A 26,707-nucleotide genomic window follows, 5' to 3' on the forward strand; every position below is an offset into this window, starting at 1 on the left:
TTATTGTCCTCCAAATCATGATTTCACTTATATGTAGAATCTAATGAGCAAAATAAACTAACAAACAAAAGAGAAACAGACTCATAGATTCACAGAACAAACTGACAGTTATCTGGCGGGAAGGGTGTTGGGGGACTGGGTGGAAAGGGTACAGGTATTAAGCAAAAAACACACAACACAACAACTCATAGGCACAGACTACAGTATGGTGATTGCCAGAGGGAAAAGGGAGGAGAGGGAAGGTAGAAGGAGGCTAAAAGGGGGATAAATGGTGGTGGAAGGAGAATTGACTTGGGGTGGTGCAATATACAAATGATGTATTATGGAATTGTATACCTGAAACCTATATAATTTTATTAACCAATGTCGCCCCAATCTATAATAATAAGAGCCTAGTTGGTCCTCGTGCCCTTGCGCAACACCCTCACGTCATCACAAGATGTCCACCACAAGATGGCCACTACAAGATGGCTATCACAAGATGGCTGGCAGGGGAGGGCAGTTGTGGGTGATCAGGCTGGCAAGGGAGGGCAGTTGGGGGTGAAATCAGGCCAGCAGGGAGGGCAGTTGGGGGTGTCCAGGCCTGCAGAGGAGGGCAGTTGGGAGCGACTGGGCCGGCAGGGGCAGACAGTTGGGGGCGACCAGGCCAGCAGGGGAGGGCAGTTGGGGGTGATTGTGTCATCAGGGGGAGAGCAGATGGGGGTGATCAGGTTGGCAGGGGAGCAGTTAGGCGTCAGTCAGGCCGGCAGCTGAGCAGTTAGGGGGCGATCAAGCTGACAGGCAGAAGTGGTTAGGGGCAATCAGGCAGGCAGGCAGGCAAGTGGTTAGGAGCCAGCAGTCCCAGATAGTGAGAGGGATGTCCAACTGCCAGTTAGGCTCGATCCCAGATTGGAGAGGGTGCAGGCTGGGCTGAGGGACACCCTCCACCCCCTGTGCACGAATTTCGTGCATTGAGCCTCTAGTAAATTTAATAAAAATACATCGTTCCTATATAATAAAAGGCTAATATGCAAATAGACCAAACGGCAGAATGACTGGTCGCTATACAGTGCACTGACCACCAGGGGGCAGATGCTCAGTGCAGGAGCTGCCCCCTGGTGGTCAGTGCACCAGAAGCTGGGCTCATGCACCAGAAGCTGGCGAGCACAGTGGTGGTGGCAGGAGCCTCTGCCGCCTCCATGGCAGCGCTAAGGATGTCTGACTGCAGGCTTAGGCCCGCTCCCCATCAGTCAGTCATCCCCCAAGGGCTCCTGGACTGCAAGAGGGCACAGGTCGGGCTGAGGGATCCCCCTCCACCACCCCCACCCCCCCCCCCCCCCACACACACACACCAGAAGTGCACAAATTTTGTGCACCAAGGTCTCTAGTAAAAAATAATAAAGTATTTCAGATACGTGTGTCTTATTCTTACAATATATTCCCTGAGTGAGAGAATAGATTGGAATAGACATACTTTTTCAGACTTTGGGGGGTAATTTTAAACCAACTGCCCCACCCAAAAGACCTGTGGGATATAATTTTATCCACCTTTGATATAAGTGTTATTAATCATGTATATTTCTAATGTTACTTTCTTTCTTTGTTTTAGTGTGAAACCATCAGAGAATCTACAGTCTTTGATGGAGAAGAATCAGTCCCTGGTGGAGGAGAATGAAAAATTAAGTCGTGGTCTGAGTGAGGCAGTTGGTCAGACATCCCAGCTATTGGAGAGGATCATTGTGGTGAGATCCCAAGACTAAACTACTAGCAATCTGGACATTTACCAGCTTTAGTTTCTGAAATATTTAACATGCTTCTCATTATGAGAGGCAAGTTATATGGAAAGAAATGGATAGTATTACCGTATCTTCTATCGACACCTCTGAGATAAATACATGGGCTTATATTGATACATACAGAAAAGTTAAAAGAATTGTACATTGAACACCTATATATCCACCACAAAGAATCTACATGAATCCCAATTTAAATAGGTTTGTTTTAAAATGCCAGAGAGGACAGAACTAGGTCCCTCTCACCTTAAGTCCTGCCTAATCTTTATAATACCAAGTAACTATTCCCTCAATAAGATTTTAATTCCTCTCTATCTCACTTCCCCTATCATGGTCACATTCATATCCCATCCTAACCGTTATCATGGTGAGATAGAATGGCTAGGAAATTCATTTTAATTCCTTTCACATATAGTTAACTTCCAAATAGTGGATCACTATGTAACTTACTACACTAGTCTGTATCCTACTATATGTCTGATAGTAACATCCTGGATCAGTTCATGCTGGCTCTGTCAATAACGGTTTTCTACTGGTCTTAATACAATTCAGTTTTTGGTAGCACAATGATTGCCAGAAGCAAAAATGAGTTTCCACCAAAATGTGTGCTCTCTTGTCAAGAAAGGGTAAGCTGATTAAAGATTTCATTAAAGGGGGCCAAATCCTATGTCCATTCTATTGTCCATTATTAGCAGAAGAGTTAAAATGGGATTTAGGGGATTTTTATATATAGTTTTCTGTCTCCATGATGCATTTTATGCCTTTGAAGTAATTCTAGAAGATGTGTCTCACATGATTGTGAGTGTGGCAGATGTAACAGGCAGTACTTGTTATTCTAGCCACATACCCATCTGACCTTTACAAGATTGTTACAGTAGCTGCCCAATCAGATGTCCTATCAGAACTTCACAGCAAGCACAAATTTTTGACCTATATAAACTGTTCTTCCCAAACAGTGCATTTAGCACATTACAGATACTATGATTGGAATAAAACAGAAACTGTTGATTACCCAGCCCAAAATGTAGCTGCCTCTGCCATTTTTCTCTGCCATCATTCTTGTGCTTCTCCCCTTTTCTTACTTTCTTTTGTTAAAACTAGCCTACCATATCAGATAGCATAATGTGAAAAAACTCAGCTCATATGCAATGTGAGATCCTTTTATGTTTTAAAAGCCCTTCTGCTGGGACCAGGGAACAGTATAGTGTAGGAGGCAGTTTAAAGTAAGTGTTTGATGTTTTTTTGTTTGTTTGTTTGTTTGCAAACAGCAGGGTATAGCATGCCAGGAACTATTGCTTTCTCCTTCAGTTGCAAAATTCTCTATGGAATTGAGGCTTCACACTCCACCCCATAGTTTGTGCTTCATGGCAAACATTAGACCCAGCTGCTTAGATGGTATTTTTAGTATTTCATATTGTGCCGGGGTCCAACCCCAGCGGGTCCAGGGGTCCCCAAAGGTGTGGACTGAGTTGGCGAAGAAGGAATGACAAGGAGGCAGCGTTCAGTTGATCAGCAGCCTAGCCAGGATCTCTAGCCAGGATCTCTAGCCAAGTTCTGGTCTGGATCTCCAGCGAAGTTCTGTGTCCATGTTCTCTTGCTAGGTTCTGTCTCTAGGTTCTGAGGCCAGTTTCTGTCCAGGATCTTTTGCCATGTTCTCTCCAGCGAAGTTCTTCTGTCTCTAGAGAACGTTCTGTGTAGGTTCTGTGCCTAGGTTCTGTCTCTCTCTCTCTCTCTCTCTTGCTGTCTTCTTACATCTGTATTTATACCAGTTGATTCAATCCTATCAATCTCTATTACAAAGGTTAGGGCGTTTCTTATCTCCATTCCAGGGAGTAAAGATTATGTAGCTTAAGCATAATTGTTTGTAGTTAAAGTGATTAATTACCCGCCTGGCACTTAGTTAAGAGGTTTTATTCCCTCCCTAACTTCAGGGAAAAAATCCCTACCTGGGGAAACAACCTTTCTCAGAGAGGAGACCTTGGTTAAAACACATAGTGCCAAGAGGTCAGCAAACATATTAAGAACAGTATGCCATATATGCCAGGTCCCTTGAAACAGCAAGCATGGACCGGCTCCCAGCAATGTTGACTGAAGGGCTACTTTCCATGACTGTTAAAAAACACATTTCTCACTAAATAAACAAAACCCATTAAATCCTCTATTATAGCAAAGGAGGCAGCCTCTCTACCTGGCTTTTATTTTTTATTTATTTTTTATTTTATTTTTTATTGTTTATTTTTTTTATTTTATTTTTTCTTTTAATTAAATCTTTATTGTTCAGATTATTACATTTGTTCTTTTTTTCCCCCCCATAACTCCCCTCCTCCCAGTTCCCGCCCCACCCTCCGCCCTCACTCCCCACCCACTGTCCTCATCCATAGGTGCACGATTTTTGTCCAGTCTCTTCCCGCATCTCCCACACCCCTTTCCCCGCCAAGAATAGTCAGTCCATTCCCTTTCTATGGCCCTGATTCTATTATAATCACCAGTTCATTCTGTTCATCAGATTATTTATTCACTTGATTCTTAGATTCACTTGTTGATAGATGCATATTTGTTGTTCATAATTTGTATCTTTACCTTTTTCTTCCTCTTCCTCTTCTTAAAGGATACCTTTCAGCATTTCATATAATCCTGGTTTGGTGGTGATGAACTCCTTTAGCTTTTCCTTATCTGTGAAGCTCTTTATCTGACCTTCAATTCTGAATGATAGCTTTGCTGGATAAAGTAATCTTGGTTGTAGGTTCTTGGCATTCATCACTTTGAATATTTCTTGCCACTCCCTTCTGGCCTGCAAAGTTTCTGTTGAGAAATCAGCTGACAGTCGTATGGGTATTCCCTTGTAGGTAACTGAGTTTCTTTCTCTTGCTGTTTTTAAGAGTCTCTCTTTATCTCTTGCTCTTGGCATTTTAATGATGATGTGTCTTGGTGTGGTCCTCTTTGGATTCCTTTTGTTTGGGGTTCTCCGCGCTTCTTGGACCTGTAAGTCCATTTCTTTCACCAGGTGGGGGAAGTTTTCTGTCATTATTTCTTCAAATAGGTTTTCAATATCTTGCTCTCTCTCATCTTCTGGCACCCCTATAATTCTGATGTTGGTATGCTTGAAGCTGTCCCAGAGGCTCCTTACACTATCCTCGCATTTTTGGATTCTTTTTTCATTTTGCTTTTCCGGTTGGGTGTTTTTTGCTTCCTCGCATTTCAAATCATTGACTTGATTCTTGCGCTCCTCTGGTCTGCTGTCGGGAGTCTGTATAATATTCTTTATTTCAGTCCGTGTATGCTTAATTTCTAGGTGGTTCCCCAATATAAGATCGAGGGTCTGATTAGTTTTCTTGTAGAGCTCATTAAGTTTATCGGCGGCTTCTAAACAGTTCTTGAGAGACCTTAAAAGTGTGGTTCTGAACTCTATATCTTCCATTGACAATTTTGTCCTGTTTCTTTGTCTCCGCATTTTGTTATGCTTCCTTGGTGCACGCCCTAGTGGTCTTTGTGCACAGTCTTATAGTTAAACCTTGATTGTTGTAGCTAATACCAAGGAGGGTTTGACCTCCAGGCCAAGTGGCTATGAGAATCAGCTGTGTCTGCAGTGAGAGAACTTCTGTCCTCTAGGGAGGTGCTAATCTAGCCTTTGCCTGAGGCTATCCGGCAAATGCCTCTGTGCAGGGCTTGGGCGGGGCGGGTCGCACAGAATCAACAGGGTGGGCCGGAGAGAGCAGTTATGGCAGCTCTCAGTCCTGTCCCCAGGGGCTCTGCCTCTCTGAGTCCCAGCAATGGCTGCAAACCTCGGAGAGAAAGCTGCACTCGCTCTGACCGAAGCCAGACAGTCCCGCTTCTCCCGTTTGAGTCTGGGTCCCTAAAGACTCGCCTGTATCTGGAGCTCAGAGTCTGCGACTCCCTCCCGATTGAAAAACGCCAACCGCGCCCTCCGCCGCCAGCCCACTCTGCGCACTCCGCACCTCAGAATTTGACTTCAGCACTGCGCCTCCTCTGAGTGTCCGTATGCGTTTCTCTTTCCTCCTAGTTGTAGGACTTCCACTCAGCCAGCGTTCCTGTGGTTCTGGGTGATGTCCCTTCCGTTTTTTGGTTTCACTTTTGAAGTAGTTGTTCAAAGCAGCAAACTCTGGCGTTAACCTATGCCGCCATCTTGGTTCTCCGAAAAATATCTATTGTTTCTTTTATTATTTTTTAAGTAAATCTTTATTGTTCAGATTATTACAGTTGTTCCTCTCCCTCCCCCCCCCCCCCCCGCCATAGCTCCCCTCCACCTGGTTCCCACCCCACCCTCCGTCCTCACCCCCCCCCCACTGTCCTCGTCCATAGGTACACGATTTTTGTCCAGTCTCTTCCCACATCCCCGACACCCCTTTCCCCGCCAAGTATAGTCAGTCCTCTCCCTTTCTATGCCCCTGATTCTATTATAATCACCAGTTCATTCTGTTCATCAGATTATTTATTCACTTGATTTTTTAGATTCACTTGTTGATAGATGTGTATTTGTTGCTCATAATTTGTACTTTTATCTTTTTCTTCTTCTTCCTCTTCTTAAAGGATACCTTTCAGCATTTCATATAATACTGGTTTGATGGTGATGAACTCCTTTAGCTTTTCCTTATCTGTGAAGCTCTTGATCTGACCTTCAATTCTGAATGATAGCTTTGCTGGATAAAGTAATCTTGGTTGTAGGTTCTTGGCATTCATCACTTTGAATATTTCTTGCCACTCCCTTCTGGCCTGCAAAGTTTCTGTTGAGAAATCAGCTGACAGTCATATGGGTACTCCCTTGTAGGTAACTGAGTTTCTTTCTCTTGCTGCTTTTAAGATTCTCTCTTTGTCTTTTGCTCTTGGCATTTTAATTATGATGTGTCTTGGTGTGGTCCTCTTTGGATTCCTTTTGTTTGGGGTTCTCTGTGCTTCCTGGACTTGTCAGTCTTTTTCTTTGACCAGGTAGGGGAAGTTTTCTGTCATTATTTCTTCAAATAGGTTTTCAATATCTTGCTCTCTCTCTTCTTCTGGCACCCCTATAATTCTGATGTTGGTATGCTTGAAGCTGTCCCAGAGGCTCCTTACATTATCTTTTTTTTTTTGGATTTTTTTTTTCATTTTGCTTTTCGGGTTGGGTGTTTTCTGCTTCTTTGTATTTCAAATCTTTGACTTGATTCTTGCGATCCTCTAGTCTGCTGTTGGAACTCTGCATAATATCCTTTATTTCCGTCAGTGTGCGCTTAATTTCTAGTTGGTCCTTTTTCATAATCTCAAGGGTCTCACTAGATTTCTTGAGGGTCTCACTACATTTATGAGCAATCTCACCAGAGTTTTTGAAGGTGTTACTAAATTTATTGGCGGTTTCTAGAAAGTTCTTGAAAAACCTTAAAAGTGTGGTTTTGAACTCTATATCCAGTAGTTTGCTTTCCTCCATTTCTGTCATTTGTGACCTATTTCTTTGTCTCCGCATTTTTTATGCTTCCCTGTGTTGACAGAGTGGCTTTCTGTGCTAGGTGTCCTATAGGGCCCAGTGGCTCAGCCTCCCCAATTACCTGAGGTGGACACTTGTGGTGAACCCCCTTGTGTGCTTTGTGCAGTCTTGTAGTTAAGCCTTGATTTTTGTCGGTATCACTGGGAGGAATTGACCTCCAGGCCAGTTGGCTGTGAGAATCAGCTGTGTCTGCAGTGGGAGAACTTCTGTGCTGGAAAACCCCCCCCCCCCCCGGGGCAAGACTTGCTTCAGTGGGGCTTTGGTGCTCACTGAGTCTGCCCCCTGAGTGTGTCCTTTATTGATCTGAGGAGCTGCAATCTGGATGGTCCCACTCTGACCACCGGACACACTGGCTCCTGGATCTCTAAGGAGGTGCTAATCTAGCCTCTGCCTGAGGCTACTGAGCAGGAGCTCAGCTGTGAAGCAATGCAAGTTGCCCTAGGGCCTTGGGCCAGCTGCAAGTTTCTTAGGTAATTTTCAGATTGCAAAGGGCCAGGCTTTTCATGTGTAAAAGCTGGTGTACAGCTTGGGTGGGGTGGGGGTCCCAGGGGATCAACAGGGTGGAGCAAGCAGCTATGGCTTCCCTCAGAGGCCCCACTTCTCAGTGTCCTGGCAATCGCTGCAAGCACCTCCAAGAGAAAGCTGTCCTCGAGTTCCGACCGATGCCAGACAGTCCAGTTTCTTCCGTATGAGCCTGGGTCCCCAGAGACTCACCCGGAACTGGAGCTCAGAGTTTGAGACTCCCTACTGATTGAAAAAGACAACCGTGTCCTCAACCGCCAGCCTTCTCCGCGTGCGCCTCCGTACCTCTGTACTTTACTTCCACACCTGAGCTCCTCTGAGTTTCGGTATGCCTTTCTCTTTCCTTCTAGTTGTAGAATTTCCACTCAGCCAGCCTTCCTGTGGTTCTGGATGATGTCCATTCCATCTTTTAGTTGTATTCTTGAAGTGATTGTGGTAAGCAGCAATCTCTGGTGTTTACCTATGCCACCATCTTGGTTTTCTCTCTACCTGGCTTTTAAACTATAGAAGTAGGAGAGAAGTCATAATTAAGTGAGGCCGTCAGGCACTGCTGCTAATGATCTCCTGGGTCTTTGTTACAGACAGAACAAGCGAATGAAAAAATGAATGCCAAGCTAGAAGAACTCAAGCAGCATGCAGCGTAAGTTTCTTACCATATATTTGTTACTGACCTTATAGCACATAATATGTAATCATAGATGCTCTGGCCTTGACAGTGTGATTAACTCTTGGGTTCCTTTGCTTGAATTTTCAGCTGTAAAGTGGATCTTCAAAAGCTAGTGGGAAATTCAGAAGACCAGGAATTAAAAGAAAATGTAGAGAAAATTTGTAACCTACAGCAACTGATTAACCAGATATCGGTAAGCCAAGTAGGGACAGTATAAACAGTCACATTGTTTTTATTTGTTTCTCTCTTTTTATTTTTTCATTTTTCAATTACAGTTGACATACAATATAATATTGGTTTCAGGTGTACAACCCAGTGATTAGACATCTATAGAACTTACAAAATGATAGGCCTGATAAAGCTAATAACCATCTGACACCACATAGAAGGTGCAAAGTCAGCCACTGCCTAGGGCCACCCTGCATGATCTATTTGTATTAAGCTTCGAGGTGCCCAGGTGAGACTGGACTGTTAAGCAAGGCAGGTTCATGCTACTGCTGGGTCTTAGGCCTTTTATTGATAAGTTTGGGGCATGCTGACCCAGCTGTAGCTTGTTTGAGAAATTTTAGCAAAGTCTGAAGCCTGAGCAAGGACAGGCCATTCATATGCAAAAGCCACTGTTCACAGGTTGGGTGGGGCTGCAAATTGGATGGGGCGGGGTCTTAGGAGGGAATCACCAGGGTGGAGCAAGCAGATATGGCTGCCAGTCAGCCTCACCTGAACAATGACCCCTGTGAGCACCTCCTTCTGAGAGAAAGCTGACCCCAAGTTCCTGCCCTGATGCCAAATAATCCAGTTCCTCCTCTTATGTGTCTGGGTCCTCCAGAGTCTCACCCTGGAGCTGGGCTCAAAGGAAGTGGGACCTTGTAAATTCAGTTTATGTGCCGGCTCTTTAAAAGGAACACCTGGGCCCAGCTGGTGTAGCTCAGTGGTTGTGCATCAACCTATGAACCAGGAGATTGCGGTTCGATTCCTGGTCAGGGCATATGCCCGTGTTGGGAGCTCAATCCCCAGTGGGGAACGTGCACAAGGCAGCAAATCAATGATGTTTCTATCTCATCATTGATGTTTCTATATCTGTTTCCCTCTCCCTTCCTCTCTGAAAGCAATAAAAATATGTTCAAATGAAAAAAACAACAAAGGAACACCTGGACCTCCAGCAGCCTCCATGTCCCTGAGCCCTAATCCCTGCTGGTTTTTACAGTCCATAGTTATCCCAACTGGTCTTCCCAGCTCTGGAATTTTGGGCTACGGGGCTGGTGTGAGGCTGGGACACCTCTGCATAAACGATCTCCCTCTAGATTACAAAAATAGCCCACGTGGGTGCCAGTCCAGCCCATTCCATGCCTCTTCCCCTCTTACTAGTCTCAATGCACTTCTTTACTTCTCTAGTTGTAGGACTTCCTTTCAGCCAACTCTCAGGCAGTACTGAATGATTTTTTTTAAATTTTAGTTGTAATTTTGATGTGGTTGTGGGAAACAGCAAGTACAGGCATTTACCTACGCTGCCATCTTGGTTCCTCGAGTGTTTTGGGTTTTTGGGGTGTTTTTTTTTTTAAGAGAGAAGAAGGGATGTAGAGAGATAAAGCCTTTATCTGAGTCTGTTTCTGTTCTGCTTCTTTATTTTCTTTTTAGGTTCCACATATAAGTGAAATCATATGGCATTTGTCTTTCTCTGTGTTACTTTTTTCACTTGGTACAATACCCTCTAGAGCAGCGGTTCTCAGTCTGTGGGTCACGACCCTTTCACAGGGGTAGCCTAAGACAATCGGAAAACACATATATAATTACATATTGTTTTTGTGATTAATCACTATGCTTTAATTATGTTCAATTTGTAACAATGAAATTGGGGGTCACCACAACATGAGGAACTGTATTAAAGGGTCGTGGCATTAGGAAGGTTGAGAACCACTGCTCTAGAACCATTCATGTTGTTGCAGGTGGCAGGATTTCATTTTTTTAAATAGCTGAGTCATATTCCATTGCATATATGCACCACCACTTTTTTATCCATTTATCTATTGATGGACACTTAGGTTGCTTCCATCTCTTGACTATCTATAATAATAAAAACGTAATATGCTAATTAGACCAGATGTCCTTCCGGATGACCTTCCGGATGAAGCCGCAGTGTCGGGGGCCGAGACAGGCAACTGCCGTCGTAGGTGGGCAGGGGCCAAGGCAGCACAGGCCCCTGGCCGCTGCGGCGGGCGGGGGCCAAGGCAGCTGCCATGGTGGCTGGGGCCAAGCCCCTTGCACAAATTTCGTGCATCGAGCCTCTAGTTGTAGATAATACAACAAACATGGATGCATATGTCTTTTTGACTGAGTGTTTTGGTGTCTTCAGATAAATACACAGAAGTAGAGTTACTGGGTACTTCATTGTCTCTCTGTTTTAGAGTCTAATTTGTCTGGTATGCAGTGCTTCCCCAGTGTCTTTTTGTTTGTTTCCATTTTTATGAAGTATCTTTTTCCATTCCTTTACTTTCAGTCTGTGTGTATCTTTCAATCTGAAGTGAGTTTCTTGTAGACAGCATACGTAAGGGTTTTGGTTATCCATTGAGCCATCCTATCTTTATATTGGAGAATTTAATCCATTTGCAGTTAAAGTAATTTTATTTATTTATTTATTTTTAACTTTATTATTTTTTTAATTTATTTTTATTTTTTTATTGTCTAAAGTTTTACATATGTCTCCTTTTCCTCCAGTTTACCTCCCCGCCAACCGTTCCCACCCCAGGCAAGCCCCCACCTCCCCAGTGTCTGTGTCCATGGTTATGCTAATATGCATGCATACAAGTCCTTTGGTTGCTCTCTAACCCCTCCCCCTACGTTTTTTTATTTATTGATTAAGGTATTACATGTGTCCTTTAAAGTAATTTTTGATAGATATATATTTATTGCCATTTCATTATTCATATTTTTATCTCTTTTTTTCCTTCTTAATAAAGTACCTTTAACATTTCTATAATATTGGTTTGGTGGTGATGAACTCCTTTAGCTTTTTCTTGTCTGGTAAGCTCTTTATCTGTCCTTTAATTCTAAATGATAATTTTGCAGGGTAGAGTAATCTTGGTTGGAGATCCTTGCTTTTCATCCCTTTGAATATTTCTTGCTACTCCCTTCTGACCTGCAAAGTTTCTGTTGAGAAATCCTCTGACAGTCTTATGAGAGATGACTTGAAGGTAACTAGCTGCTTTTCTCTTGCTGCTTTTAAGATTCTCTCTTTGTCTTTAACCTTTGGCATTTTTATTATGATGTGTCTTGGTGTGGGCCTCTTTGGGTTCACCTTGTTTGGGATTCTCTGGGCTTCCGGGTTTAATGTGTCTGTTTCCTTCACCAGATTAGGGAAGTTTTCTGTTGTTATTTTTTCACACATAGGTTTTTTTGTTGTTTTTGTTTGTTTGTTTGTTTTTGCTTTTTCAATCACACATAGGTTTTTAATTTCATGCGCTTTCTTTTCTACTTCTGGTACCCCCATGATGTGAATATTGGTATGCTTGAAGTTCTGGAGGCTCTTTAAACTATCCTTATTTTGTTTGGATTCTTTTTTTTTTCCCGGTTCTGATTGGATGTTTTCTGCTCCCTTATATTCCAAATCTCTGATTTGATCCTCTCTTTCATCTACCCCACTGTTGATTCCCTGTAATGAATTCTTCATATTAGTGTATTCTTCATTTCTGACTGGTTCTTTTTTAAGTTTTCTATCTTTCTCTTAAGGTTCTTCTTCCTAAGTTCATCTAATATTCCTCTAAGTTCATTAAGCATCCTTAAAACCAGTATTTTGAACTCTGCATCTGGTAAATTGCTCATCTCCATTTTTGTTTAGTTCTTTTTCTGGAGTTCTGTTCTTTCATTTGGGACATGTTTCTTTGTCTTCTTATTTTGTCTGCCTCCCTGTGTTTGTTTCTATGTATTAGGTTTCTAATGTATTAGGTTTCTATGTATTAGGTTCCCAGGCTTGGTAGAGTAGCTTTATATAGTAGTTGTCCTGTAGGGCCCAGTGGTGCAGCATCTCCACTCACCCAAGCAGGGTGATTAAGGTGTGCCCCCAGTGTGGGCTGTGTGCACATTCCTGTTTTGTTGAGCCTTGATTGCTGCTGGCATCTCAATGGGAAGGATTTACTCCAAGGCTAATTGGCTGCAAGGACTACCCAAGACTACAACAGAGGAGCTGCTGTGCAAAGGCAAACCACAGGTAGCTTCAGCAGGACTCGCTTCAGCATATCTCTTGTTCCCAATGAGTTTGCCTCTTGAGTGTGTCACTCATGGAGATAATTGGCTGGTGCTCCAGCATGGTCTGAAACTGTCCACTGGGTGTGCCGGCTCTGAGGCCTTCTGGGAAGTGTAGGCCAAGATCAGCTGCCACCTGTGTTCTGCCTGGGGCCACCTGGCATGAGCTACAGAGAAATCTGCAGTTTGCTGGTACTTGTGCTGGACTTGGAAGTGCCTAGGAGAGGCCACACTATGAAACCAAGGCTGGCTGCTGCTAGTGTGGTGCCTCAGGCCACTAAGCAATAGGTAGGACACACTAACTGCTTGTTTGGGGTTTGTGGTCCTTTGAGAGATTTTCGAAAAGTCCGCAGCATGAGCCACGACAGGCCATTTGTATGGAAAAGCCACTAGAAGCATCATGGGAGAGCCTGCAACTTGTGTGGGTCAGAGTCTCCGAGCATCAACAGGGCTGGGCAAACAGTATTAGCCAGGTTGATGGCACCTGCCTCCTGACTCTGTGTGGAGAAGAATCAGGAAGGGAAAAGTGGCCTCTGCCTGCACTTCTGTCTGGGAGAAAGCTGCCCTTCCACTCCTCACTGGACAGTTCAGTTCCTGGAGCCTTTCAAGCTCCTGTCCCAGTGCTGGAGCTCAGAGAGTGTGAGACTGAATAAGTTTGTGCATGGGCCCTTTAAGAGGAATTGCCAGGGACTCCAGTAGCCCTCCATCTCAGCCTCAGTCCCTGCGCTTTTCACAGCCAGAAGTTATCGGTACTTATCTTCCTGGCACTGGAACCTTGGTCTAGAGGGCTTGGTATGGGGCTGGGCTCCTAGCTCCTCATGGGGGACCTCTGCATTAAAGATTACCCTCCCAATTTTTATCTGTTACATGCAGGCATGGGATCAGCCTCTTATGCATCTCCTCCCTTCTACCAGTCTAAATGTGGCTTCCTCGTCCAGTGGCTAGACTTCAGTTGGTTCTTTTTTATTTTTTATTTAAGGGTTTGGGGAGGAGGGTGTAGGGAGCTCACTGGAGGGAGAGCCAGGTGGTTCTTAATGACTGTTGTTCTGTAGTTTAGTTGTAATTTTTTATTGATTTCAAAGAGGAAGGGAGAGAAAGAGATAAAATCAATGATGAGAGAGTATCGTTTGATTGGCTGCCTCCTGCATGCCCCCCACTGGGGATCCAGCCTGCAACCTGGGCATGTGCTCTGACCAGGAATCAAACCGTGACCTCCTGGTTCATGGGTTGATGTTCAACCACTGAGCAACACCAGCCAGGCTTTAGTTCTAATTTATATGTGGTTGTGGAAAGAGGCCAGTACTGCATTTACCTACGCCACCATCTTGACCAGAAGTCCTCATTTGTTTCTCTTGTTGTTTTAAACATGTCTAACTCTGTACCTTTTGCTGAAACAACTAGAGTGTGAGCTATTTGAGGACAGATATTGTGGATCATTGAATATGATCTATGAATTTGTTAAATTAAACACCCTTAGGTTACATACACAATAATACACTAATCAAATACTGGAGCAAAAACATACAGGGTGAGGCAACAGCAAATTTACAGTTGTGAGTAAAGCACAGTTTATTCTTGTATTATTATTTACTTATTATTTTATCATTTTCCATATGCAAACTGTAAACCTACTTTTGCACACCCCCCCCCCATATCTATGCAGTGTGAAATTGCCAGGTAGCATGAGCAGCAGTCATTGATTTGCTTCCCTTTCAGTGTAGGCTAACTTAGTTAAGAGGCCCTGTACCATACCCCAATCTTACATAAGCTGGTTTCTGGCAAATAGCTTATAATAACCAGGGAATACTATAGTTCTTTTTTATAAGCAGTCATAAATTAGTTTGAATCATCATTCTGCTATAAGTTCCCATTTTTTTATTTTTAGAACTATTATGATAGTTGTGAGTGGGTTTTTTGGAGGGTGTGGTTATTTGTTTTTTTTCCAAGAAGAAAAATTCTTATATTTATAGCCTTGCTTCTCTTAGTACTTAGGCATATATACTTCTTAAAAGTTGAAATCATATTAAATTAAGGGGTCATGGTTGGTTAAGGGGTTATGGTTGGCTTTGTTCCATCTATACCCTCTTATTTATTATTCTAAAGCAGTAATGTGTATGTAAATGCCTGGTGGTAATTCCTAGCTCTTGGGCAGAGGTTTTAATTTTATCAGAATAGTGATTCTCCACCCCAGGTCTTGCCCAGTGTTTTTTAGAGTTGTCAAAATGGTATTACAAAATCATCCACACCTATATTTTGCTCTAAAGAGTCACTGGAAAAAGTACCTTATAGTATTCTGGGGAGAAGGGTTAGGGTAGCCAGTTCCAAGAAATTAAATGACTAAACTCCCAAAAGACTAGAAAGTGTTTCATAATAAGTGATACTATACAAAACTGTCAGGAACGGTTCAGGATGACAGTTCATTTATCTAACAAAGAGGCCATAGTAATTGAGAACCTGGGCTCCAGAGCCAGACAGACCCTGGTTTAAAGCCAATTCTGCCACTCACTAGTTGTGTACCTTTGCAAAGTATGTATTAATAGGAAAAGAAAATAATTTCAGTGACTCAATAGCAGTTAAAGGTATTATTCAGCTGATGTAATCAGGGAGTGCCTACCATACTCCAATCCTACTTTGACTTGGGTACTTACCTGGATTTGGGCTCAGATAGCAGTTTTTGTTATTAATTGCTGTGAAACTTTTGGGTGAAGGCTATTAGAGTTTTCCTGGCTTTTGCTCAAGACTGCCAGTGCAGTCCCAGCCTGATAACTATTCATTTACTTTCAACAATTATTCTTCAAGCCTTCTACTTTGTCAGTTGGGCCAGGTTCACAGGTGGCACTGAAGGTGGAAAGGGAAAGGAGGCAAGGGAAAACTAGGAACCCGGTCTCATGTGTTTTAATCCTCTTACATTAGCAATATGAGCAAAGTGCGTTGGGAGCACAAAGGAAGGGGTGATTAACTACCTAGAAAACTCAGGAAGGCAGCACAGTAGAAACTGGGTCCTTAAAAATGAATGAGATTGCCACCCACACAAAGGAGAAAGGACCATCTATAGAGAGGAAAAGGCATATGCAAAAACAAAGGTATATAAATTTAGAACACGGTAAGAACACAATGGTGTGGCTGAAGTATAGAGTACATGCCAGAGAATGGCTATCACAAGGTTATTTCAATCTGTAATTCCACTTAACTATAGCTGGAACATCTAATGTATGAAAACCTCGTATGAGGTGCCTCAGAATTAAAGTAATCTAGGCTGAAGAGCCCTACTGGAGCCAAAGCTTATAAGATCAGAAAAGAGTGATCCAGGGCACCATTGTTTATGGCCACACCACCTCATTTCTGGGTCTTTGAGTCACATAGGAAAGGTGAAAAGGGAAACCTATGGAACCAAGATAAGAGAAGGAATAGCCCAGCCAGTGTTGCCCAGTGGTTAATTGTCGACCCGTGAACCAAGAGGTCACTGGTTCCATTCCTGGTCAGGGCATATGCCTGGGTTTCAGGCTCAATCCCCAGTAGAGGGTGTCCAGGAGGCAGCCAATAGATGTTTCTGTCTCTCTATCCCTCTCCCTTCTTCTCTCTCTAAAATCAATAAAAACATGTTTTTTAAAAAAGAAGAAGAGAAGGCATAGCCTCAGTGAGGATCTGGCAATATGACTGGTGCCTGGCATGCCTATAGAAGAAGTTGCTAATGGGGGCTGGCTCAGAAGAACTCTGTAGAGTCACTGTGTCTACCACTGAAATTCATTTGGTACACACAGGAAGAGGGTGCTAAAGATTGCCACAAGCTGATAAAGTCCCTGACTTCCATCCACTGTCACAGGCAGAATAAACCCTTTTTACCCATGGCTCCTGTTGGACTCTTAAGTTCTCCATATCTATTCTTTGGAGACTCGCCCAGCCAAATTTTTGTTTTTGGAAATATGCAACAATGTGTCCTTTGGCTTTTATTAAAACACACTACAGTGAAAGCAAAAATGTTTCAAATGTAAGTGTGCCCTTCATTCTGAATTAAAACTATTTTTATTTTAAGTACTGGGTGAACACCCCCTTTTCAGTTATGAAGGCAGCCATTGTTCTCAGATCTTTCTCCTGGGACTTTAAATGCTAAATTGCACCCATTTATTTCTTTAAAATATAATTCAAATAAACGTTGTTGTAGTTACCTGTAAGGAAATTCATGCATTCCTTTCAACAAAATCAATTTTTTTGTTTTTATCCCCTACTTCAAGACTACTTCCATAAAACGCATTTTCAATGCTCAGTAATGGTATTGCCTACAATCTACAAGCACAGATTTCATTTGGGAGGGTATTGCTGGTTAATGTATCTCACTGAACCTGAGCCTTATTCACCTGATCACTCTAATCTGGGACCCCTCGGGGGATGTCTGACATCACCTTCAGCAAATCATATCTTTTTACCGTACAAAAGGTTCTCAGTTGTAGCCTTAGAATGAAGGAGAAGAGGCTGTTAGACTGAAATAAATTTTACTTTTACATATTTATTACATATCCTATATAATAAAGAGGTAATATGTAAATTGGCCATCACACCCTTGCACAAGATGGCCGCCCCCATTGATAACAAGATGGCCGCCCCCATATGGCCACAAGATGGCTGTGCCCATGTTGTCACATGATGGCCGCCCCCATGTGGTCACAAGATGGCCAGCAGGGGAGGGCAGTTGTGGGCAATCAGGCCCGCAGGGGAGGGCAGTTGTGGGCGATCAGGCCTGCAGGGGAGGGCAGTTGGGGGCAACCGGGCCGGCAGGGGAACAGTTAGGTGTCAATCAGGCTGGCAGGGGAGTGGTTAGGGGGTGATCAGGCTGGCAGGCAGAAGCGGTTAGGGGCAATCAGGCAGGCAGGCAGGCGAGCGGTTGGAGCCAGCTGACCTGGATTGTGAGAGGGATGTCGGACATCCCCCAAGGGGTCCCAGATTAGAAAGGGTGCAGGCTGGGCTGAGGGACACCACCACCCCCCCCCCCCCCGCATGAATTTCATGCACCGGGCCTCTAGTTATTACATACTTAGGATTATGAAGGCAGAAACCTGCCATGTTCATGTAGAACATGTCACCAAAGCTTAAACCTTAACATTGTAAAATTTCATTGGGCCACAGAGTAAATCAACAGTAACAAATCTACTTTGATTCCTGAACCTCTGGAAGGTACTAGAAAAAGTCTCCAAAAGCCAGTGTTTTAGGCCCTACTAATCTAGACTAGGCCTATAACTAATCTTTTTACTGAAACTTAGAATATGGGAGAGAGAAAGAGGTAACTATTAGTTCTGTTTTTTTATAAGAAGGATTTAGTACAGAGGTTCTCAACCTGTGGGTCGCGACCCCTTTGGCGGTCAAACGACCCTTTCACAGGGGTCGCCTAAGACCATCCTGCATATCAGATATTTACATTACGATTCATAACAGTAGCAACATTACAGTTATGAAGTAGCAACGGAAATAATTTTATGGTTCAGTCACAACATGAGGAACTGTATTTAAAGGGCCAGAAGGTTCAGAACCACTGATTTAGTATTTCTTGCTCTTAAAGAATTGCCAGTATTGTATATCATGATGAAACAGGATGTACGAACACTGGAGCTTCCTTTGAATTCTCTTTGAGTCTCACTAGTTGAGAATTACTAGGCAGAATATGGGAAATGCTTAATAAACAGCATGTACTGAGGGTCATTTCAGTCCTTACTTTAAAGGTACTGAGATTTAAATTTCAACAACTATGTAATGTTTCACTGTGCTGGTGCTAAGATTCCATGTACTAACCCTAAATTCTTTCCTTGCTGTTGAGACAGTAGCAATTTCACCTATGACCTCCTTAATCATGTGACTTCTTGAACATAATTCTTTCTTCCTAGGGCTTTGCAGGATCACTTCAAAGTAATGGTAATTCATATGTTGCAATGCCAAATAAACCCTGAATTTCACCAGGAGAACTAAGCTTGCTCATGTGATAACCTATAAACAGCTTAATTCTAATAAGTGGTTTTAGATTTCCCTTCTAGGTGATGTTCCAATGCCCATAAAAGGAATTGGACCTTCTCTTGGAGGGAATCAGTGCCTACTCTTTCCTTCCACTACCTCGAGTAGCTGCAGTTGTCATGTATAAGAGGGACAGAGGCTACAGTATATTTGTCTTGACTTCATGGGCACATTTTTCTGGGGTATTTTCCATGGCATTTATTTCCTTGTAGGGTAACCTCTTGTTACCTTGACTGACTATAAAATAAAAATCAAAAATAATTATTTATTCTAATCAGTCTTCTGCTGCATTGCCTTTATTTGATATGTCTGTTCTTAGGATGGTGTGTCCATGAGGACTGGCTAGACCTGTATATTATAAAGTAGATTTAGTGGTAAAAACATAAAAAGATGCCCAGCCAGAGTGGCTCAGTTGGTTGAGTGCTATCCTGTACACAGAAAGGTTGCTGATTTGATTCCCAGTCAGGGCACATGCCTGGGTTGCAGATTCATTCCCCAGTTGGGGAGTGTACAGAAGGCAGCTGGTCGATATTTCTCACATCAGTATCCCTCTCACCCTCTCCCCTTCTCCCCCTCTCGCCGTCTCTCCCTTTCCCCTTCTCCCTCTCCACATGTCCTCTGACAAGGATATTTTTTTAATTTTTTTAAGAAGAAAGGGTGTAGTCTATAAAGCTTAAACTTTGGCCTATTGGAATGGTTAATTCTTTCACTCTGGCCCTGTGAAAGCAGGAGAGGTGCAATAAATACAGGGTGGGGCAAAGTAGGTTTACAGTCTTTTGTATGGAAAATAATGCAATAATCCTATATAATAAAAGCCTAATATACAAACTGACCGAATGGTGGAACCACCAGTGGAACAACCAGTCGCTATGATGCACACTGACCACTAGGGGGCAGACACTCAACACAGGAGCTGTTCCCAGCCCGCAGGCCCAAGACCAACCAAAGTGGGTGCCAGCGGGGGCCCCCGACCACCCTGCCAGTCGCCCCGCAGAGGCGAGCGACCTGTAGTGGCAACGGCAGGGGGCAGGCAAGCAGGCAGTGCCAGGCCAGCCAAGGCGGGTGCCAGTGGGGGCCCCCCGATCGGCCCACCAGTCACCCCACAGGCCCTCCCTGATCACTGGCCAGGCCTAGGGACCCTACCCATGCATGAATTTCATGCATCAGGCCTCTAGTTAATAAATAATAATACAAGAGTAAACTTTGTTTCGTGCACTCACAACAGTAAGCCTACTTTTGCCCCACCCTGTATGTAAGTTGCCACATGACCCTATTTTTTACATAGACTGCACAGTTGACCTTTATAAAGAAGACAATCTCTTGAGAGGTGAGAAATGGAAACATGTGGCTGTTGGAGTATATGTGACTACAGAAGTGTTCAGCACCTTAAATGGTCTCTGTATACACTTGAAAAAATTAAATAACCAGTACAAAATCCACTAGTAAGCTTCACTTTCAGAATCTTTTTCCTAAAATGAGACATCATTTGTCATTGCAGGATGAAACTGTTGCTTGCATGGCTGCAGCCATTGATGCTGGAGTGGATCCAGAAGCTGTGAGTAATTGGCCCCTTGTGTAAAACCAGGAGCTTTAACTGTGCCATTGCCTATAATTTATCACTCAGCTGAGGAAGAGAATTCCTGATTGCTGCCATCCTCCATAGAATGCCTTGGAAATCCAGAAATCTTGAATATAAATCTCAGCTTTGTAAAATTTCTAATTCAGATAGGCTCTATCTCTAACATTAACTGGTAATGGGTGGCAAGGCTTCTCAGGTATTTCACTTTCGATATTTTCAGACTGGCTTACTGATTTCTTGTTAGGTGTTAGTATTCTGCATCAACTATCTAGCAAGTTAAAATGAGGAAGGGAACAAATTAGGAAATCATGGCAAGGTCACAAAAGCATTAGATAAGAAATGGAAGAGAATTTTTTCTCAGCATACTTTCCTATATATGGGATGGTTAAAAGCTAAAGGAACCAAAACATTTTGAGTATTCAAGTTGCAAGAACAGATAAAATACATTAGATTTTGGCTAAAGGTTATAGAGCAAAGTCAAAATGAAAGTCTGGACAGTGGTTTACTTGAGAGAGCTTTTTCTCCCTAAAGCCAATACATAATGGTGATTTTCATATTCTGAAAGAAGACAGATGGGAGATAAATCAGGTGCCAGAGGTCAGCTTTTTGAGAATAAATGAAATCTCTTCTCCTTTTCCACCATTCCTAAAGTCCCATTTCCAGAGCCTTCTCTAAGGAACCGTTAGAATGAGGTAAAAGTGAGAAGTGTTGGCCTGATTCATAAAAAAAAAAAAAGATCAAGAGCCATTGCTGGGTGTTGGTTGAAGTGTTGTGCTGTGAACCAAAAGGTTGCAGGTTCAATCCCCATTTGGGGCACATGCAGAAGGCAAATGATTGATGTTTCTCTCTCACATCAATGTGTTTTTTTCTCTCTCTCTTTCCCTTCATCTCTCTCTAAAAAATCAATAAAAAAATATCCTTGGGTGAGGATTAAAAAAAGAAAAAAGAATAAGAAACTTAGTTTGCTCTAAAAGAGTCAGTTAAAGGATATAAGAAATAAAATGCTTGTGAGAGCAGGGAAATAAGCTAGGTCAATTTATTTCAGATATTTAAAGTGAATGTATGAGATGCCAGAGTTTTAAAAGATCAAAGGTACTGGTAATGGAGAAATGGCTCTGAGACTTGATGAAGTAGTGTCTAAGGAACTCCAATTGCTTGTTTCTCTTACAAATCAGTGTCCTGATCTTTTTCCAGCAAGTGGAAACCTGTCTACAGACAAGTAGATCTTCTGATGGATTCACCACTCAACATGTTCTCCGTCAAGCTCAGATGTCTAAGGAGCTGGTTGAGTTGAATAAAGCCCTTGCACTGAAAGAGGCCCTAGCCAGAAAGATGACTCAGGATGGCAGCCAGTTACAGCCAATTCAGTTTCAGTACCAGGTAAAATCTTTACTAGAGCAGCATTTGTTAATGTCTACCATCTCTCTTGAATTGTAAGCGAAGAAAACAGGCCCACTGTTTTTGATGATGATAAGACAACATAATGTGTGTAGTACAATTGGAGTTATACTATTGGTTAAAGAAAAGAATACATTCAGGGTAGGGAACCTGTGATTTTGTTTTACTTAATCTAATACCTTCTACAATAGGTTTTAATAAATAAATATATATATATATATATATATATATATATATATATATATATGCCTAAGCAACTGGCCCACCAGCCAACTGTCTGGTAGCTATGATGCGCACTGACCACCAGGGGGTAGACGCTGAATGCAGGAGCAGAAACCACAGGCATGGAAACATGGAACTTCCTTCCTTCTCAGAGGGAAGCAGGGAGGGGAGAGTATGGGAAGAGATTAACCAAAGATCTTATATACATACTAGAAGCCCGGTGCATGGATTCGTGCACTGGTGGGGTACCTCAGCCTGGCCTGCAGGAATAAGGCTGAACCTGACTCTCCGACATCCCCCGAGGGGTCCTGGATTGCGAGAGGCGCAGGCCAGGCCGAGGGACCCCACCGGTGCACGAATCCATGCACCAGGCCTCTAGTAGTTTAATAATGTTATAATAGAATTGGTCCCTGCTTGGAGAAATTGTGTTCTAATAACTATGCTGGGGTTCTGAAATGGTACAGGGTCTCAGAGTGTCAATTATAAAGAGATTTGTAGTGGATATCACATGACTTGGCAAATGGCTGAACTTGTTTATCCTAGTGGTAGTTTTAAGTGGGTCTTGTTAATTAAGAGGATTTATCTTTACTTAAAGACAAGTTCTTGGATTTCAGGTTATCCACAAGGTCACCCTTGCTCCAAACCTTATTTTTCCTTGTAGCCAGTGTTACCCATCCGCAAAGGGATGTTAACAGGGCTGGTAGGGGGAAGGATATATTGTCTTCCCATCCAACTATAACCCCAAAGTCCTATATGCTAGTATGAAGAAATCTCTGTGACACTAATGCATTTCTACCACCATTTCCCCTAATTTTTCAGAGTAAAAACAAAAAAAGTGTTTTCACTAAGTGATTTTTGCCACTTTTTACCCCTAGGGTAGATGTTGCTTCCAAAGTAATAACTGAGTTGCCAATAGAGGTTTTATTTCCTTTTTATTACCATAGTCTTATTTAACTTTTTTATAACTTAATTTTTATTTATGTCAAACAAATGCATGTCTATAATTTGTAAAAGTCAAATAGTACGATACTAACATTATCAATTGATTTTCCACTTTGGAAGATGGGAATATAGCTCTCTTATACAGCCACACATGCACACTGCCTCACCTCTGTCTTTGAAGATGATTATATACCAGTATAAAAAAGAAATAAATAAAAATGATTATATATCACAGTGTTCGATTAAATGAATAGTTAATATTTACATTTTATGATTATGTAAATGTTTTACAGCTGAGTCACATAGTATAAGATGATTCCGTTTCCTTTCTTGTATAGCTTTTTGTGTATCCTGGAGTTAATAATATCATTTTTTTAATTTATTTTTTTTATTTAAGTACTAGAGGCCTGGTGCACAAAATTCATGCAAGGGGAGGGGGGCTGTCCCTCAGCCCAGCCTGCACCCTCACCAATCTGGGACCCCTTGAAGGATGTCCAATCCCGATTTAAGTGGGATCGGGCCTAAACGGGCAGTCGGACATCCCTCTCACATCCCTCTCCCAATCGCTTGCCTGCCTGCCTGCCTGATTGCACCTAACCACTTCTGGCTGCCAGCCTGATCACCCCCTAAACCAGTGATGGCGAACCCATGACACGCGTGTCAGAGGTGACATGCGAACTCATTTTTTTGGTTGATTTTTCTTTGTTAAATGGCATTTCAATATATAAAATAAATATCAAAAATATAAGTCTTTGTTTTACTATGGTTGCAAATATCAAAAAATTTCTATATGTGACACGGCACCAGAGTTAAGTTAGGGTTTTTCAAAATGCTGACACGCCGAGCTCAAAAGGTTCGCCATCACTTCCCTAAACACTCGCCTGCCAGCCTGGTTGCCCCCAACTGCCCACCCCTGCAGGCCTGGTTCCCCCCAACTACCCTCCTCTGCAGGCCTGGTCACCCCCAACTGCCCTCCCCTGTAGGCCTGGTTGCCCCCAAATGCCCTCCTCTGCAGGCCTGGGTCCCTCCCAACTGTCCTCCCCTACAGGCCTGGTTGCCCCTAACTGCCCACCCCTGCAGGCCTGGTTCCCCCCCCAACTGCCCACCCCTGTTGGCCATCTTGTGTGTTGGAGTGATGGTCAATTTGCATATTACCTCTTCATTACATAGGACTAGAGGCCCGGTGCACAAAAATTTGTGCACTCGGGGGGGAGGGGTGTTCCCTCAGCCCGGCCTGTGCCCTCTCGCAGTCTGGGACCCCTCGGGAGATAACGACCTGCTGGCTTAGGCCTGCTCCCAAGTGGCAGAGGTCAGGCCCAATCCCTAGGTGCAGCCCCTGGTCAGGCTCAGAGCAGGGCTGATTGGGGAGTTGGGGCACCACCCCCTGTCATGCACAGAGCAGGGCAGATTGGGAGGTTGCGATGCCACCCTCAGTCACGCTCAGGGTAGGGCCGACTGGAGGGTTGGGGCACCAACTCCCTGTCACACTCGAGGCAGGGTCGATGGGGAGGTTGTAGCGCCACCCCCTGTCACTCACAGAGCAGGGTCCATCAGGGGGTTGGGGAGCTCCCCCCTGTCATGCACAGAGCAGGGCCAATCGGGGTTGAGGAGCTCCCCCGTCACTCACAGAGTAGGGCCAATAGGGGAGTTGGGTCACCGCCCCCTGTCACACACAGAGCAGGGCAGATCAGGGGGGTTGGGGCTCCACACCCTGTCACACTCAGGGCAGGGCCGATGGGGAGGTTATGGCTCTACCTCGTCACACACAGAGCAGGGCCCGTGGGGGGCGGTTGGGACGTCACCCTCTATCACCCACAGAGCAGGGCCTATCAGGGGGTTGGGGCGCCGCACCCTGTCACACTCAGGGCAGGGCCGATGGGGAGGTTATGGCTCTACCCCGTCACACACAGAGCAGGGCCCATGGTGGGGGGGTTGGGGCGCCGCACCCTGTCACACACAGAGCAGGGCCTATCGGGGTTGGGGCATCACAGCCTGTCATACACAGAGTCGCAGGGCGATCAGTGGGTTGGGGAGCTCCCCCCTATCAGGCACAGAGCAGGGCTGATCAGGGGGTTGGGGCACCTTCTCTGTCACGAACAGAGCAGGGTGGATAGGGAGGTTGTGGCCCCGCCCCCTGTCACACACAGAGCCACAGGGCGATCAGGGAGTTTGGGCGCTGCCCCCTGTCACGCTGATCCCAGTGCCGGGAGGCCTCGTGGCTCTGCTGATCCCGGTGCTTGGAGGCATGTTACCCTTTTACTATATAGGATAGAGGCCTGGTGCACGGGTGGGGGCTGGCTGGTTTGCCCTGAAGGGTGTCCTGGATCAGGGTGGGGGTTCGCACTGGGGTGCCTGGCCAGCCTGGATGAGGGCATGATGGCTTTTTGCAGCTGGTCACACACCCTTCAGGGTGGTGGTTCCTACTGGGGTGCCTGGCCCGTCTGGGTGAGGGGCTGAGGGCTGTTTTCAGGCTGGTGGGTGACTGAAGCTCCCAACCGCTCCTTTTTTTCTTTGTATTCTGGGCCAGCTTTAGCTCTGAGGCTTGGCTCCAGCTCTTAGGCCTCTGCTGCTGCAAGCAGGTATCTGGTTTGTTTGGGTTCTATAATCGAAACACTTTCAACTTCAGCTCTGAGATCCCGGCTGGCTGAAAGCAGGTTTCTGGGGTTTTGTTTAGCTTCTATATTTGTAACAATGTTTCAAACTGCAAGCTCAGAGGCCGGCAGCGGCAGGTGGGGAACGTTGGAGTCCTTCGTCTCTGAAGCAAGCAAGCCTCATGTTCGCTTCCAGCTGCCTGGCTGCCGGCCGCCATCTTGGCTGGCAGTAATTTGCATATCGCCCTGATTAGCCAATGGGAAGGGTAGCGGAGGTATGGCTAATTACAATGTTTCTCTTTTATTAGATAGGATAGTTGGTATACAATATTATATTTCATGTGTACACTACAGTGATTTGACATTTTTACACCTTACAGTGTGACCACCTCATTAGTTCTAAGTAATCATTTTTCACTGTGTAAACTTGTCACAATATTATTGACTCTATCCCCTTCCCCTCTTTATGCATCTCACCACCACCCCTTCTAATAACCATCCTTTTGGTCTGTTTCCATGGGTCTGTTATTTGTTTTGTTTTTAGATTCTATATATTAATGAAACCATTGCTGTGTAATATTCCATTGTATGTGTATGTGTGTGTGTGTGTGTGTGTGTGTATGTGTGTGTGTATGCCACATCTTTTCCCACTCATCTATCGATGGACACCTAGGTTGCTTCCACATCTAGGCTGTTGTAAATAATGCTGCAGTGAACATAGCAGTGAATGAATATTTTCAAATTAGGATTTTTAATTTCTTCAGATTAATACGCAGAAGTGGAATTGCTGGGTTGTATTGTGTATCTGTTTTTAGTTTTTTTAAGGCATCTCCACACTGTTTTCCATAGGACTGCTCCAGTTTTCAGTCCCACCAACAGTACAAAAGGATTCCCTTGTCAACACATTCTCATCAATACATGTTATTTGTTCACTGTTTAAATAATAGCCATTCATTATTGTTTTTATTTACATATTCCTTTTTTAATTTTATTTACATATTCCTGACAATAATTTATATTGAACATCTTTTCATGACTGTTAGTCATCTATATGTCTTCTTTGGAGAAATGTCTTTTCATGTCCTCTGCCCATTTTTCAATTGGATTATTTACTTTTTTTGTTATTGAGTTATATGAATTCTTTATGTATTTTGAATATTGACCCCTTATTGGAGGTGTTGTTTGAAAATATCTTCTCCCATTTACTTAGTTACCTGCTTGTTTTCTTGAAGGCTTCCTTTGATGTGCAGAAGCTTTTTAATTTGATGTAGTCCCATTTGTTTATTTTTTCTTTGGTTTCCCTTGCTT

General features: G+C 43.7%; 1 protein-coding gene across 1 annotated transcript in view; it reads left to right on the forward strand.

Annotated features, from left to right (window-relative positions):
• KIF4A (kinesin family member 4A) overlaps nucleotides 1-26,707 on the forward strand; it is a 177,614-nt gene that overhangs the window by 80,576 nt on the left and 70,331 nt on the right. The window contains exons 12-16 of the mRNA XM_081080846.1: nucleotides 1,589-1,721; nucleotides 8,349-8,407; nucleotides 8,522-8,627; nucleotides 20,166-20,222; nucleotides 21,441-21,626. Coding sequence (XP_080936972.1) covers nucleotides 1,589-1,721; nucleotides 8,349-8,407; nucleotides 8,522-8,627; nucleotides 20,166-20,222; nucleotides 21,441-21,626 — 541 coding nt within the window. The remainder of the gene's footprint in view (nucleotides 1-1,588; nucleotides 1,722-8,348; nucleotides 8,408-8,521; nucleotides 8,628-20,165; nucleotides 20,223-21,440; nucleotides 21,627-26,707) is intronic.

Source organism: Myotis nattereri (assembly GCF_964212035.1).
Source record: "Myotis nattereri genome assembly, chromosome: X".
NCBI classification, from domain to species: domain Eukaryota; kingdom Metazoa; phylum Chordata; class Mammalia; order Chiroptera; family Vespertilionidae; genus Myotis; species Myotis nattereri.